Below are 12,798 nucleotides of genomic sequence, written 5' to 3'. Positions count from 1 at the left end.
ATTTGTATCCAGTTTTACCTTCGGATTCGAACCCTCCCGAACCCGGATTTGCCAGGCGGAACCGTCGGATCTGAAAACCCGGATTTGCCCATCACTAGATCACACAACGTCGACAATTTAGATTTGGTTCTTTGCTTGTAGCATATACACAAACCATTTTGTTACAAAATAGCCAATAGATGGCGTTAGCATTGCGTTGCACAATCACAGTGGGCGATCCATTTACAAAAGTGAAAATGAACAATGTTTTTAATTTAAAGCATCAACAATTATAGAAAAAAACTTAACTTTTTTTTCAAAATTATAAATTTTGCAAAATTTATAAAAACAATAGTTTTGTAAGGCAATTTTTATTCAAAAATTGAGCTGGTATAATGTCATTCGTTGTACCAGCACGAAGCAATTTTTTTTACCCGAAGTTTGACAGCACACGTACAGCATTTTTCTCTCCCCCTATGTCGTTTGTGTTTGTGCGAAGAGTGTTCCGATGCTTAATGTGGTGCTGAATAATACAAAGTGTTTTATTAGTGTAAAAAGCCAATACTAATCGCTGAAAGTGTTGTTAAACGGCAGAGGTAATGGTCGTTTCATGAAATGCATTAAAAATATTGTACCATTTGTGCAGTAGCCAGTGAAATTATGTGTTCAAGACTAGGGCCTACCGATGTTTGCCATGGACTCGCCCAGTTTTGGTTTCCTCCCTCTCTACCACCCGTCGACCGCACATGAGTCAACAACGGTGCAGAGAAATAGGAGGAAGAGAAAAAAAGCAAAAAATACCTCCCCCATAGCCGCGATGAGCTAAGCATCAAAGTGCATTTGTTGTTGATGCTGGAATGTGATAAACAATGTAACTAGAGTGAAAGAGAAGGAAGAGGGTGGAAAATATAAATGCCGAAGCGAGCTCCCAGCACGCACCAGCGTCCACTTCCCGGTCGAATGATTATTGGGTTTAAACTGCCTGCTACCCTCGGTTTCCGTTGATTAACATTCCCTCTTTTTCAACTCCCCCCCTTTTTGTTGCAGGCCAAACAGTGTTGTGCGTGGCGCACGAAGCACGAACCGAGCATAACGCCATCCAAATCTGCAAGAGCAATGCGTTAGTCGGCGGGGGAACCAACCTGGCGGATGATAGCAGCATTGCCGATTGCACAGAACAGAACGCGCCCGTATCAGTACGCAACTCACACATACACACACACACACGCACGCAACACGCAAATACGCAAGCTAAACCACGATGGCTCGCCAGCTGAATCCGAGCCAGCAAAAGATCGCCGAAAAGCTGATCATCCTGAACGATCGCGGCGTGGGCATACTGACGCGCATCTACAACATAAAGAAGGCGTGCGGCGACACCAAATCGAAACCCGGCTTCCTCTCGGAAAAGTCGCTCGAATCGTCGATCAAATTCATCGTGAAGCGGTTCCCGAACATCGACATCAAGGGGCTGACGGCGATCGCGAGCATCAAGTCGGAAATCATCAAGTCGCTCTCGCTGTACTACTACACGTTCGTCGATCTGCTCGACTTTAAGGACAATGTGTGCGAGATTCTCACCACGATGGATGCGCTCCAGATCCATCTGGACATTACGCTGAACTTTGAGCTGACGAAGAACTACCTCGACCTGGTGACGACGTACGTGTCGCTCATGATACTGCTGTCCCGCGTCGAGGACCGGAAGGCCGTGCTGGGGCTGTTCAATGCCGCGTACGAGATGCAGCACACCCAGAGCGATCAGGCATTCCCGCGGCTCGGCCAGATGATCATCGACTACGACATGCCGATCAAGAAGCTGTCGGAAGAGTTCGTACCCCATCAGCGGCTGCTGTCGAGCGCCATCAACTCGCTCACCAAGATTTACTCGATGCGCAACCTCAGTGCGGAGAAGTGGCGCGAGCTGCAGGTGCTGAGCTTGATCGGTACGCCCGCGATGCTGCTGAAAGCGACCAAAACGGACACGATGTCATGCGAGTACATTTCGCTCGAAACGCTCGACCGATGGGTTATTTTTGGGCTGATGCTGGACCATCGAGCGCTCTCGCAGCAGGGCCTGGTGAGCAACATGTGGATATCGGCGCTGGATTCGAGCTGGGTGGTGGCCCTGTTCCGCGACGAGGTGATCTACATCCACCAGTACATACAGACCAACTTCGAGGGCATCAAGGGGTACGGGAAGCGCATTTCCGAGGTGAAGGAGTGCTACAACCAGGCCATCTCCAAGGCAGCACTGTTGCATCGCGAGCGGCGCAAGTTTTTGCGCACGGCGCTGAAAGAGCTGGCGCTCATCATGACGGATCAGCCGGGTCTGCTCGGCCCGAAGGCACTGCTCGTGTTCATTGGGCTGTGCTATGCGCGCGATGAAATCCTGTGGCTGTTGCGGCACAACGACAACCCGCCGGTGGTGAAGAGCAAGGGCAAGTCGACGGAGGACCTGGTCGATCGGCACCTGCCCGAGCTGCTGTTCCACATGGAGGAGCTGCGCGCGCTCGTGCGCAAGTACAGCCAGGTGATGCAGCGCTACTACGTGCAGTATCTGTCCGGGTACGATGCGATCGATCTGAACTACAAAATGCAGCAGCTGCAGATGTGCCCGGAGGACGAGAGCATCATCCTGTCGTCGCTGTACAAGACGGCCGTCAGCCTGTCGGTGAAGCAGGTCGAGGACAACGAGGTGTTTGATTTTCGCGCATTCCGGCTGGACTGGTTCCGGCTGCAAACGTTCATGAGCGCCAAATCGGCGGTGCGCATTACCGACTTTCCCGACCTGGCCCGGCTGCTCGACTCGATGGTGTTCCACACGAAGATGGTCGACTTTCTGGACGAGTCGCTCGTCGAGACGTCCGATCTGTCGATCTTCTGCTTCTACAACAAGATGTTCGAGGACCAGTTCCACATGTGTCTCGAGTTTCCGGCCCAAAACCGGTACATCATTGCGTTCCCGCTGATCTGCAGCCACTTCCAGAACTGTACGCACGAGATGTGCCCCGAGGAGCGGCACCACATCCGCGAACGATCGCTCTCGGTGGTGAACATGTTCCTGGACGAGATGGCAAAGGAGGCGAAAAACATCATCACCACCATCTGCGACGAGCAGTGCATGATGGCGGACGCGCTGCTGCCGAAGCACTGCGCGAAGATCCTGTCGGCGGCGGCCAACCGCAAGAAGAAGGACAAAAACAAGAAGCACATGGACGACATCCGGCGACCGGGCGACGAGAGTTACCGCAAAACGCGCGAGCTGCTCACCACGATGGACAAGCTGCACATGGCACTGACCGAGCTGTGCTACGCCATCAACTACTGCCCCACGGTGAACGTGTGGGAGTACGCGTTTGCACCGCGCGAGTACTTGTGCCAGCATCTGGAGACGCGTTTCTCCCGCGCGCTGGTCGGTATGGTGATGTACAGCCCGGACACGTCCGAGATTGCCAAGCCGTCGGAGCTGCTGGCCTCGGTGCGGGCGTACATGAACGTGCTGCAAACGGTGGAAAACTACGTGCATATCGACATTACGCGTGTGTTCAACAACTGCTTGCTGCAGCAAACGCAGCCCCAGGACAGCCACGGCGAGAAGACGATCGCGGCGCTCTACAACACCTGGTACTCGGATGCGCTGCTGCGCAAGGTCAGCGGTGGCAACATTGTGTTTTCGCTCAACCAGAAAGCGTTCGTTTCGATCTCCCCCGAAGGCTACATACCGTTCAATCCGGAGGAGTTTTCCGACTTTAACGAGCTGCGCGCGCTGGCGGAGCTGATCGGGCCGTACGGCATCAAGCTGCTGAACGAGTCGCTCATGTGGCACATCGCCAACCAGGTGCAGGAGCTGAAGCGGCTGGTCGTGCAGAACAAGGAGGTGCTGATGATACTGCGCAGCAACTTTGACAAGCCGGAGATCATGAAGGAACAGTTCAAGCGGCTGCAGCAGGTCGACAATCTGCTGCAGCGCATGACGATCATCGGCGTGATACTGAGCTTCCGGCAGCTCGCCCAGGAAGCGCTGGTGGACGTGCTGGAGCAGCGCGTCCCATTTCTGCTTTCCTCGATCAAGGACTTCCAGGAGCACGTGCCGGGCGGCGATCCGCTCAAAACCGTGTCCGAGATGGCGTCGGCCGCCGGGCTGAAGTGCAAGGTCGATCCGGCCCTGTCGAACGCGCTGAAGGCCCAAAAGTCCGAACCGGACGAGGGCGACCACCTGAACATCTGTCTGCTGATGGTGTTCGTCGCGGTAAGCATTCCAAAGTTGGCCAAAAACGAAAACTCCTTCTACCGGGCGTCGCTCGAGGCGCACACGAACAATACGCACTGTATGGCGGTGGCGATAAACAACATATTCGGCGCCATGTTTACCATCTGCGGGCAGAACGACATCGAGGACCGGATGAAGGAGTTTCTGGCGCTGGCCAGCTCCTCGCTGCTGCGGCTCGGACAGGAATCGGACAAGGAAGCGATCAAGAACCGGGAATCGATCTACCTGCTGCTGGATCAGATCGTGCAGGAGTCACCCTTCCTCACGATGGATCTGCTCGAATCCTGCTTCCCGTACGCGCTCATCCGCAACGCTTACCACGCGGTGTACAAGCAGGAGCAGCTGATGCACTAAAAGACGACCCTTCCCTTATTCCCACTTCCCCAAACACCCTCCGATGTGACCAAAACTACTATTCGCTGCATTTTAGGATTGCTACTTTTGCTCCTTCCTCTTCTTCATTGAATCATGGCGATTCTGAAAACGAAACAAAAAATACTGCAACTTTTTCACATATTTTTATGCACATTTATTTATTGCATCCACGCATATGGGGGTGGCCCATCGACGCCTAGCCTCCATCTGATGCATTTATTTAGAGCAAATTTAGGATGCGAAACGGAATCGATGTACGATTTCCACTGTTAATTTCGGTTAAGGTCCGCGATGAGCTCGGGACAGGGGCGGTCTTTGTGATTATGCAGCAGAGCTCCCCTGCCCCGGTCCGTCCGTTCGTAACTACCTGTGCAACAACCTACACTCATAAGGGAAAAGCATTTAATCATTAAAACAAATCGTATGAACAAAAACATCCAGCAAAACACACATTACACAGTGTAACCATCATTTGGCAATACTTTTTTTTTATTTCGAATATGAAATAAACTCGCTCTAGGTATAGCTTATTAAAAAATAAAAGTAAACACAGTTCAATTTCATACCTCTTTTGCGGTGTTGCCGTCTTCCGAAAGTAGAAGTAAAAACGTTGTAAAGATTTCGAAAATGGGAGAATACAGCGTTTCCAGGAGCTCTCATAGTTGTGGAACACTTCCTTGACTTTTCTTATGGGAAGTGACCTTCATATAATGGAAATTGGGCTATGGAACACTTTTTGGACAGGCTCGTAAAAAATTCCTATTGGATTTGTCCAAAAAGGGTGCTATGGAGTCCAATTTCTATTACATTCAGTTAACTTACACTATGAAAGAGTCAATAAAGTGTCCCACATCTATGAGAACTCCTTGCAAACCCTGTAAAGCATGGATAGCAATGGAACATTCAATATGCAGATAGAACAGGAAACGTGCAGAGTAAAGCAACTCCGCAATTAGCATATTTAATGTTCTGCAATTGAAGATTCCAAAGGTCGGTTGCAGCTTGTCGAACATTTTAATATGGATTTGCATCTTTCGTTAAGTTGTTTCGTCAAGTCGGCCAGAAGGTTCGGTTCTCGACTTTCAACTGGAATTTTTCTTATTTAATCCATTTCTGCGCTGCAATTTAGTTAAATGTTTATGACATGTACATTTAACTATTTTTGTGTGTTTTTATAAACATTTATTGAGTTTTTTTTTTTTCAAAATAAATGTCCTTTGTGTCAACTCGCGCGACCGTGCGGCATTCCGCAAGCCGTCTGCTGTCATCCAAGTCACATCAAAACATTACCGCAGTAAATTGGTTGTTACGTGAAGGAACCTATAAACTAACCAACTTGCGTGAAATCGTGTATGAAAACGTGCTCGTAGCCGGCGCTTGCAGATATCCGTCCCACCGCCAGCCATTCGTAATGCCGATGAGCACAAACCATTAACGCACATTCGTAGGATAAGCGATAAAACACCACAGAATGGTAAGGATGTACAGTGTTAGACTGCGCCTAGGCTCGTGCCGCACCTGTGAAACGCCCGAATCGGTTGACCTATTTTTAGGTCGCAGCATGGTTCTATAATTAGTGCTAAATTAATAGCTTCCTCGATGCATTCGGCCGCGCGCTTGCCGGCATCAACCGGGCAACGGCGAGATGCTACATTAGATGAATGTAGCACACATGATTTCACATTTCGATTCTTTCCCACCTTCTCCAGGCACTGCTTGGCGCACAACTGGTCATCACGCTGATCATGGTCAGCGTGATTCAAAAGCTGAGTCCACACTTTTCGCTCGCAAAGTGGATCCTTTGCTCCACCGGGCTAACGCGCTACCTGCATCCGACAGACGACGAGCTGCGGAAGCTGTCCGGGGTGCCGCGGGAAAAGGGCAAGGGGAAAAAGGACAAACGCAACGGGCATCAGGCGAATGGCGAGCGGTCGTCGACATTCCACATTCCTCGCAGCCTGGACATACGGCTGGACACGCTTCCCATCTCGCCGTACGATATTGTGCATTTACGCTTCTACACCGAGTACCAGTGGCTAGTCGATTTTAGCTTGTACTCCGCCATCGTGTACACTGTTTCCGAGGTAACGGCAAGGAAAAGTAGTTTCTACTCAACTATTCAGCTAATAATGTCCATGATTTTTTTTTTCTAGGTTTATCATTTCTTCTATCCGTTAAAGGAAGAGGTCAATTTGAGCATGCTCTGGTGCCTTCTGGTCGTGTTTTTCGCATTGTATCCTTTTCAACTACAATCATTCAATATTTGTTTTAAAACTTGTTTAAAAACATATTTCCTTAACGAAAATACCTTCACAGCAAACTGCTTGCCTCTCTCACAGTGCAGTATTTCAAGAGCGAGGAATCTATTGGTGAACGATCCACCTGTATCGTTACGGGACTGGCCTACCTGCTGATCGCGATGATCATTCTGATCGTACCAGAGCACACGCTAGAAGTCGGCCTAGATAAAGCATATCATAGCTTCAACACAAGCGCTTCGAGCTTCCTCGAAGGACAGGGGCTTAATTCCTCGTAAGTTTGCCCCACGCATCCACTACAAAGTCTTAATAAAAACTTGTAAACATCATTTTTTGTTGGCAATTTCCAGTGGTCCTGCTTCCAAGATCGTGGTAAAGTTCTTCATCGCAGTGAGCTGTGGCATCCTAGGGGCGCTCTTTACCTTCCCCGGACTGAGAATGGCACGCATGCACTGGGATTCGCTGAGGTGAGCACATTTGGGGAAACATTTTGCTTGGCCAATGATAATGAAACTTACAAAATTACGTTTTACGCAGATTTTGTCAAGATCGTCTCTGGTTGAAGCTGCTGCTAAACGTTAGCTTCGCAATGCCTTTTCTGTTGGTAGTCTTGTGGATTAAACCGCTCGCACGAGATTACCTCACTGGCCGTGTTTTCTCAGGCATGAGCTCACCGATGTAAGTATTACTTTATTATGCTTCAAGCAGAACCAAAGCGAACTACCGTTCCTTTACTCTCTTTGCTGAACCATTTAGCCTCTCGGTGGAAGCGTTCGAAACGATGCGCCTCGGTGCGGTGGTGTTTGCGGTTGTGTTGCGCTTCCTCCTAATGCCCGTCTACCTGCAAGCCTACCTCAACCTAGCGTACGATCGTGTCGAGGAGCAAAAGAAGGAAGCGGGCCGCATCACGAACGTCGAGCTGCAGAAGAAAATTTCCTCCATCTTCTACTACCTGTGCGTCGTGACGCTTCAGTACGTGGCGCCCATTCTGATGTGCTTGTTCTTCGCGCTCATGTACAAAACGCTCGGCGAGTACACGTGGAGCGGAGTGCTGAAGGAGTCGCTGCCGCTGGACGAGTGCTCCGCCGACCTGGAGTACGAACGGGCGATGCTGGCAACGGTGGCCAGCGAGCCAGGAGCGGCTGTTGATGCGCTCGACTTCCAAGACATCACGCCGGAGGGCGAGGGGGAACAGCAGGTGCCGGTAGAGGACAACATACTCACCACCGCGCAGAGCTTCCAGCTGTCGCTGCAAAGTCTCAAGTCGGTCTTCACCAAAGACGTGTACCGTGGGCTGTTTGGCTTTGCCACGTGGTGGAGCTGCTTCATCTGGTTCGCGGCCAGCTCACTCGGTATGGTGTATCAGTCGTACTTTACGAAATCGTGAGCTAGACCTTACCCTCCAAACGCCCTCCACGGCCATTGTCCACCGAGCTCTGGTGCAGATGTCGCGATGTACATAATAGCAAGCAATCATCTGTCGATCGTTTAGTCGTCGCTTCATTTCCGCCGACTCCGTACGATGAAGAGGGCCGGCATTTTCGTTGCACCATCCAACGCAACACAATCGTCAATCAGCTACTAGTTTTAACTTTTCTCCTTTGTGCGTAATGTTTGGCTTTGTGTTTGCGATTATGCCTTAATGCGATACCGGTCGCGTAATTTTGTTGTGGTTTTCGTTTATTTGTTTGTAGATTTATTATTTACGTTTTCGTGTTCGCTTCGGTCTAAGTGAATGATACAAGAAAGTCATTAGAGTAGATAACATTTCACAGAAACTGTCAATAAAAACCATTTTACTCTAAACACATTTGACTTCGTCGTATTTCCCAATGTTAAAACTGTGTCATTTGTTCCGTATTTTAATATTGTACAGCTTCCGCTTATGAGTTAGAATCCAAAAGCCTAATCTTGACTTGTTATCTGATTATGTTTCACAGGCGCACCCTAGTACCATGACTTTAACAGACCGTGTCGAACTCCCAGAGTCCTACAGTTCCCTCTTAAGTATAGATACCTCGATAACAGAGGAAACTAAGACCACTCCGAACAGTCTCCGTTGGATGACCATTCCCAACACTGTTATGGATAAGTTTGGCCATACAGACAACGATAAACAATTCTTCACCGACGGCTCAGCATCACTAGAAGGCATTAGCTTTGGTATAGATAACACCTCAGTGGAAGACTTTTACAAAATTTAAAAAAAAACCGTGTTCGATATTTACAGCAGAATTGGCAGCCATATTTGTCTCACTAATCCTCATTAGCACTAGAACAGCTGGTTTCTTGTCGAACCATTTATCGCTAGATGCGCATTTACAGAGCATAAACTTAGCAACAACAAAGGCCTGCAAGTGTGGAGCAGGTTATCATGACTTGGACCACATCCTCTGGTCTTGTGATGAGTATACTAATAAAAGGTCTATCCTCTTAGTGACAATGGAGGCAGCCGAAAAACAAAAAATACCCCCATGAGGGATATCTTATCTAGCAGAGCCCTCGCATACATGAGGATTGTCTACATATTCGCCAAAGACTGTGATTTTGCCGTGTAAATTTAGACCCTTTTACCCATTCCTTGCAACATCCCTTCCATCGTGACATTCCAGGGTATCAGCTGTGGACACTGCGGGTGTTGGAACGATGAGGGCTTTTACCCTTACGTCCCCATACCATAGCAGTAGAAGGAAACAGCGATAGCAGAACAAGAACGATCAACGAAGACGACAATTCTCTGCTAGCGTAGGAAGCTCCATTCACCATTCACAACACTGCGAAGCATCAAAAACAGCTAATAACCGAGTAAGCCCGGGGTAAGGCTGTACCGCAGGAGGAAACTACTTCGGAAACACACTTCGTAATAATTAACCAAATAAATAAATAAATAAGCTTCCGCTTATGCTCTTCTAGCTGTTATTTTTCGTTCTCCCTACCCCACGAACACGTACAGCTGTTCAGAAACACGTGGTCCCAAAGAAAAAATGCGCGTAGACCGCACTGTTGCGAGGCGCATTCCGTCTCCCTGCGCATTGCGCCAGCTCTTGAACCCTTAGTACGTGTTCTACCCAGGTCGCTTTCGTTGTACAGACGCTCCTGGCCACTCTTTGGGACACGAACTGTACGCAGCGGGGAACCACATGGTACATCGCCACTTTGATGACGATCATTCTAGATGCTTTGAGACGGCAATATCTTGTCGCTGCGGAGCGCCGCGTGGCCCTGCCAGCCAAGCCAACGGGCATTCCGTCACTATTTCCGTCACTAGCCGCGTTCGCGCATGGTTACGTGATCTGCCCGACTCGACAATACTATTTTAAGCGATCGTGCAGAGCGACCTCCCGTTTAGTCGACAATTGAACAGCGAACGGACAGCACGTTCAGCAACAAGGTTTAAGAAAACCACGTGCAGTAAATCGGTGACATTGTTCTTTAGCCGTACAAAAAGATAAGACCGATCACACAGGTATGTAGAGCCATTTTCTGTTGAGTTGAAACAATTTCCCTGATTCCCGGATGGTGCTTCGTGCAAAACGATTGACAACGAGCCATTCCACCCATCAGCAGCTGGATAAATGTCTTCATAAGCATGTGACCTTTAGCCGGCCGGTCTAAAAATAGTGTGTTGCGAAATTTGTGTGTTGCGTGAGTGTGAGGAAAATTATAACCGTCCTTCTGTGTGGTTTTCTTCCCCTGGTCAGAAATGGCAAAGACACCAGCTGTCGGTATAGATCTTGGCACTACCTACTCGTGCGTCGGTGTGTTCCAGCATGGCAAGGTGGACATTATCGCGAACGATCAGGGCAACCGGACCACCCCGTCGTACGTGGCGTTCACTGATTCGGAACGGTTGATTGGAGATGCTGCCAAGAACCAGGTGGCGATGAATCCCAACAACACCATTTTTGGTAAGTATTTTGAAGAGGATCTTAATAAAAATGTTGAGTATGTCTTAACCATCATGCTCTCGCTCTCGCTCGCTCCCCTTCACAGATGCCAAACGCTTGATCGGTCGCAAGTTTGACGATGCCACAGTACAGGCCGACATGAAGCACTGGCCATTCGATGTGATCAGCGACGGCGGCAAACCGAAGCTGCAGGTCGAGTACAAGGGCGAGAAGAAGTCGTTCTTCCCGGAGGAGGTGTCCTCGATGGTGTTGACCAAGATGAAGGAAACGGCCGAAGCGTACCTCGGCAAGAGCATTGCCAACGCCGTCATCACCGTGCCGGCGTACTTCAACGACTCTCAGCGCCAGGCCACGAAGGATGCCGGTGCGATCGCCGGGTTGAACGTGCTGCGCATCATCAACGAGCCGACGGCGGCCGCCATTGCGTACGGGCTGGACAAGAAGGGGGCCGGCGAGCGGAACGTGCTGATCTTCGATCTCGGCGGTGGCACCTTCGACGTGTCGATCCTCACGATCGAGGACGGTATCTTTGAGGTGAAGTCGACGGCCGGCGACACCCATCTCGGCGGCGAGGACTTTGACAACCGCATGGTGTCGCACTTTGTCGAGGAGTTCAAGCGCAAGCACAAGAAGGACATTACGAGCAACAAGCGCGCGCTGCGCCGATTGCGCACGGCTTGCGAGCGGGCAAAGCGCACGCTGTCCGCGTCCACCCAGGCAAGCATCGAGATCGACTCGCTATACGAGGGCATCGATTTCTACACCTCGATCACGAGGGCCCGGTTCGAGGAGCTCAATTCGGACCTGTTCCGCGACACGATGGAGCCGGTGTCGAAGGCGCTGCGCGATGCCAAGATGGACAAGGCCAGCATCCACGACATCGTGCTCGTCGGTGGATCGACCCGCATTCCCAAGGTGCAGAAGCTGCTGCAGGACTTCTTCAACGGCAAGGAGCTGAACAAATCGATCAACCCGGACGAGGCCGTCGCGTACGGGGCCGCCGTGCAGGCCGCTATCCTGCAGGGTGACACATCGGAAGCGGTTCAGGATCTGCTGCTGCTGGATGTGACGCCCCTGTCGCTGGGCATCGAAACGGCCGGTGGCGTGATGACGGTGCTGATCAAGCGCAACACCACGATCCCGACGAAGCAGACGCAAACGTTCACCACCTACTCGGACAACCAGCCGGGCGTGCTGATTCAGGTGTTTGAGGGTGAGCGCGCCATGACCAAGGACAACAATCTGCTGGGCAAGTTCGAGCTGAGCGGCATCCCGCCGGCACCGCGCGGTGTGCCCCAGATCGAGGTGACGTTCGATATCGACGCGAACGGTATCATGAACGTGTCGGCGATCGAGAAGTCCACCAACAAGGAGAACCGCATCACGATCACGAACGACAAGGGTCGCCTGAGCAAGGAGGACATCGATCGGATGGTGAACGAGGCGGAGAAGTTCCGCAACGAGGACGAGAAGCAGCGGGAAAAGATCAGCGCGAAGAATTCGCTCGAGGCGTACTGCTTCAACATGAAGTCGACGATGGAGGACGCGAACATTAAGGACAAAATCCCGGACGCTGACAAGACGCTCATCATGGACAAGTGTAACGCGACGATTGCCTGGCTCGATGGCAACCAGACGGCAGAGAAGGAAGAGTTCGAGCACAAGCAGAAGGAGCTGGAGGCCGTTTGCAATCCGATCATTCAGAAGCTGTACCAGGGAGCGGGCGGTATGCCCGGTGGTGGCATGCCCGGTGGCGGTATGCCCGGTGCCGGTGGAGCTCCGCCAACCTCCGGCGCTGGCCCAACGATAGAGGAGGTGGATTAAAGAAGGGCAGAAGCATATGTGCTGGGGAAAAGCATACGGGATGAGGGATGTAATGAATAAAACAATCTACCACCAAGAAGGTGAAAACTGTTAAACAAAATCATTTTATTCATTCCTTGTCGTACAGGCCTAAAACAATTACTGGTTCAATCACTGGTTTTCGCTGTGTTTTCCTGTTGGT

The 12,798-nt window shown here is 50.6% G+C and overlaps 3 protein-coding genes across 3 annotated transcripts; all 3 read left to right on the top strand.

Moving 5' to 3' along the window:
• The first annotated feature begins 439 nt into the window (after positions 1–439).
• On the top strand, positions 440–5,190 carry LOC120953148 (membrane-associated protein Hem). The gene is made up of 2 exons (XM_040372865.2): positions 440–575; positions 1,027–5,190. Exon 2 carries the CDS (start codon positions 1,241–1,243, stop codon positions 4,604–4,606), a length of 3,366 nt encoding a protein of 1,121 aa, XP_040228799.1. The 5' UTR covers positions 440–575; positions 1,027–1,240; the 3' UTR covers positions 4,607–5,190.
• A 707-nt stretch (positions 5,191–5,897) lies between these two features.
• Positions 5,898–8,695, top strand: LOC120953150 (transmembrane protein 161B). Its single transcript, XM_040372867.2, has 7 exons — positions 5,898–6,101; positions 6,337–6,711; positions 6,781–6,860; positions 6,944–7,159; positions 7,236–7,352; positions 7,423–7,563; positions 7,642–8,695. The coding sequence occupies exons 1-7, from the start codon at positions 6,099–6,101 to the stop codon at positions 8,270–8,272; spliced, it is 1,563 nt and encodes a 520-aa protein (XP_040228801.2). The 5' UTR covers positions 5,898–6,098; the 3' UTR covers positions 8,273–8,695.
• Positions 8,696–10,201: 1,506 nt separating this feature from the next.
• Positions 10,202–12,717, top strand: LOC120953149 (heat shock 70 kDa protein cognate 4-like). The gene is made up of 3 exons (XM_040372866.2): positions 10,202–10,351; positions 10,587–10,793; positions 10,879–12,717. The coding sequence occupies exons 2-3, from the start codon at positions 10,589–10,591 to the stop codon at positions 12,615–12,617; spliced, it is 1,944 nt and encodes a 647-aa protein (XP_040228800.1). The 5' UTR covers positions 10,202–10,351; positions 10,587–10,588; the 3' UTR covers positions 12,618–12,717.
• The last annotated feature ends 81 nt before the right edge of the window (positions 12,718–12,798 follow it).

This window comes from Anopheles coluzzii, chromosome 2 (assembly GCF_943734685.1).
Source record: "Anopheles coluzzii chromosome 2, AcolN3, whole genome shotgun sequence".
Lineage (NCBI taxonomy): Eukaryota > Metazoa > Arthropoda > Insecta > Diptera > Culicidae > Anopheles > Anopheles coluzzii.
This window is presented reverse-complemented; position numbering and strand designations above follow the sequence as displayed.

Coding starts and splice junctions, on each gene's coding strand:
- LOC120953148 (XM_040372865.2), top strand. CDS start 1,241: ATGGCTCGCCAGCTGAATCCGAGCCAGCAAAAGATCGCCGAAAAGCTG.
- LOC120953150 (XM_040372867.2), top strand. Junction 6,712..6,780: donor TCGTGTACACTGTTTCCGAG/GTAACGGCAAGG, acceptor TTTTTTTTCTAG/GTTTATCATTTCTTCTATCC. Junction 7,353..7,422: donor ATGCACTGGGATTCGCTGAG/GTGAGCACATTT, acceptor CGTTTTACGCAG/ATTTTGTCAAGATCGTCTCT.
- LOC120953149 (XM_040372866.2), top strand. CDS start 10,589: ATGGCAAAGACACCAGCTGTCGGTATAGATCTTGGCACTACCTACTCG. Junction 10,794..10,878: donor TCCCAACAACACCATTTTTG/GTAAGTATTTTG, acceptor TCCCCTTCACAG/ATGCCAAACGCTTGATCGGT.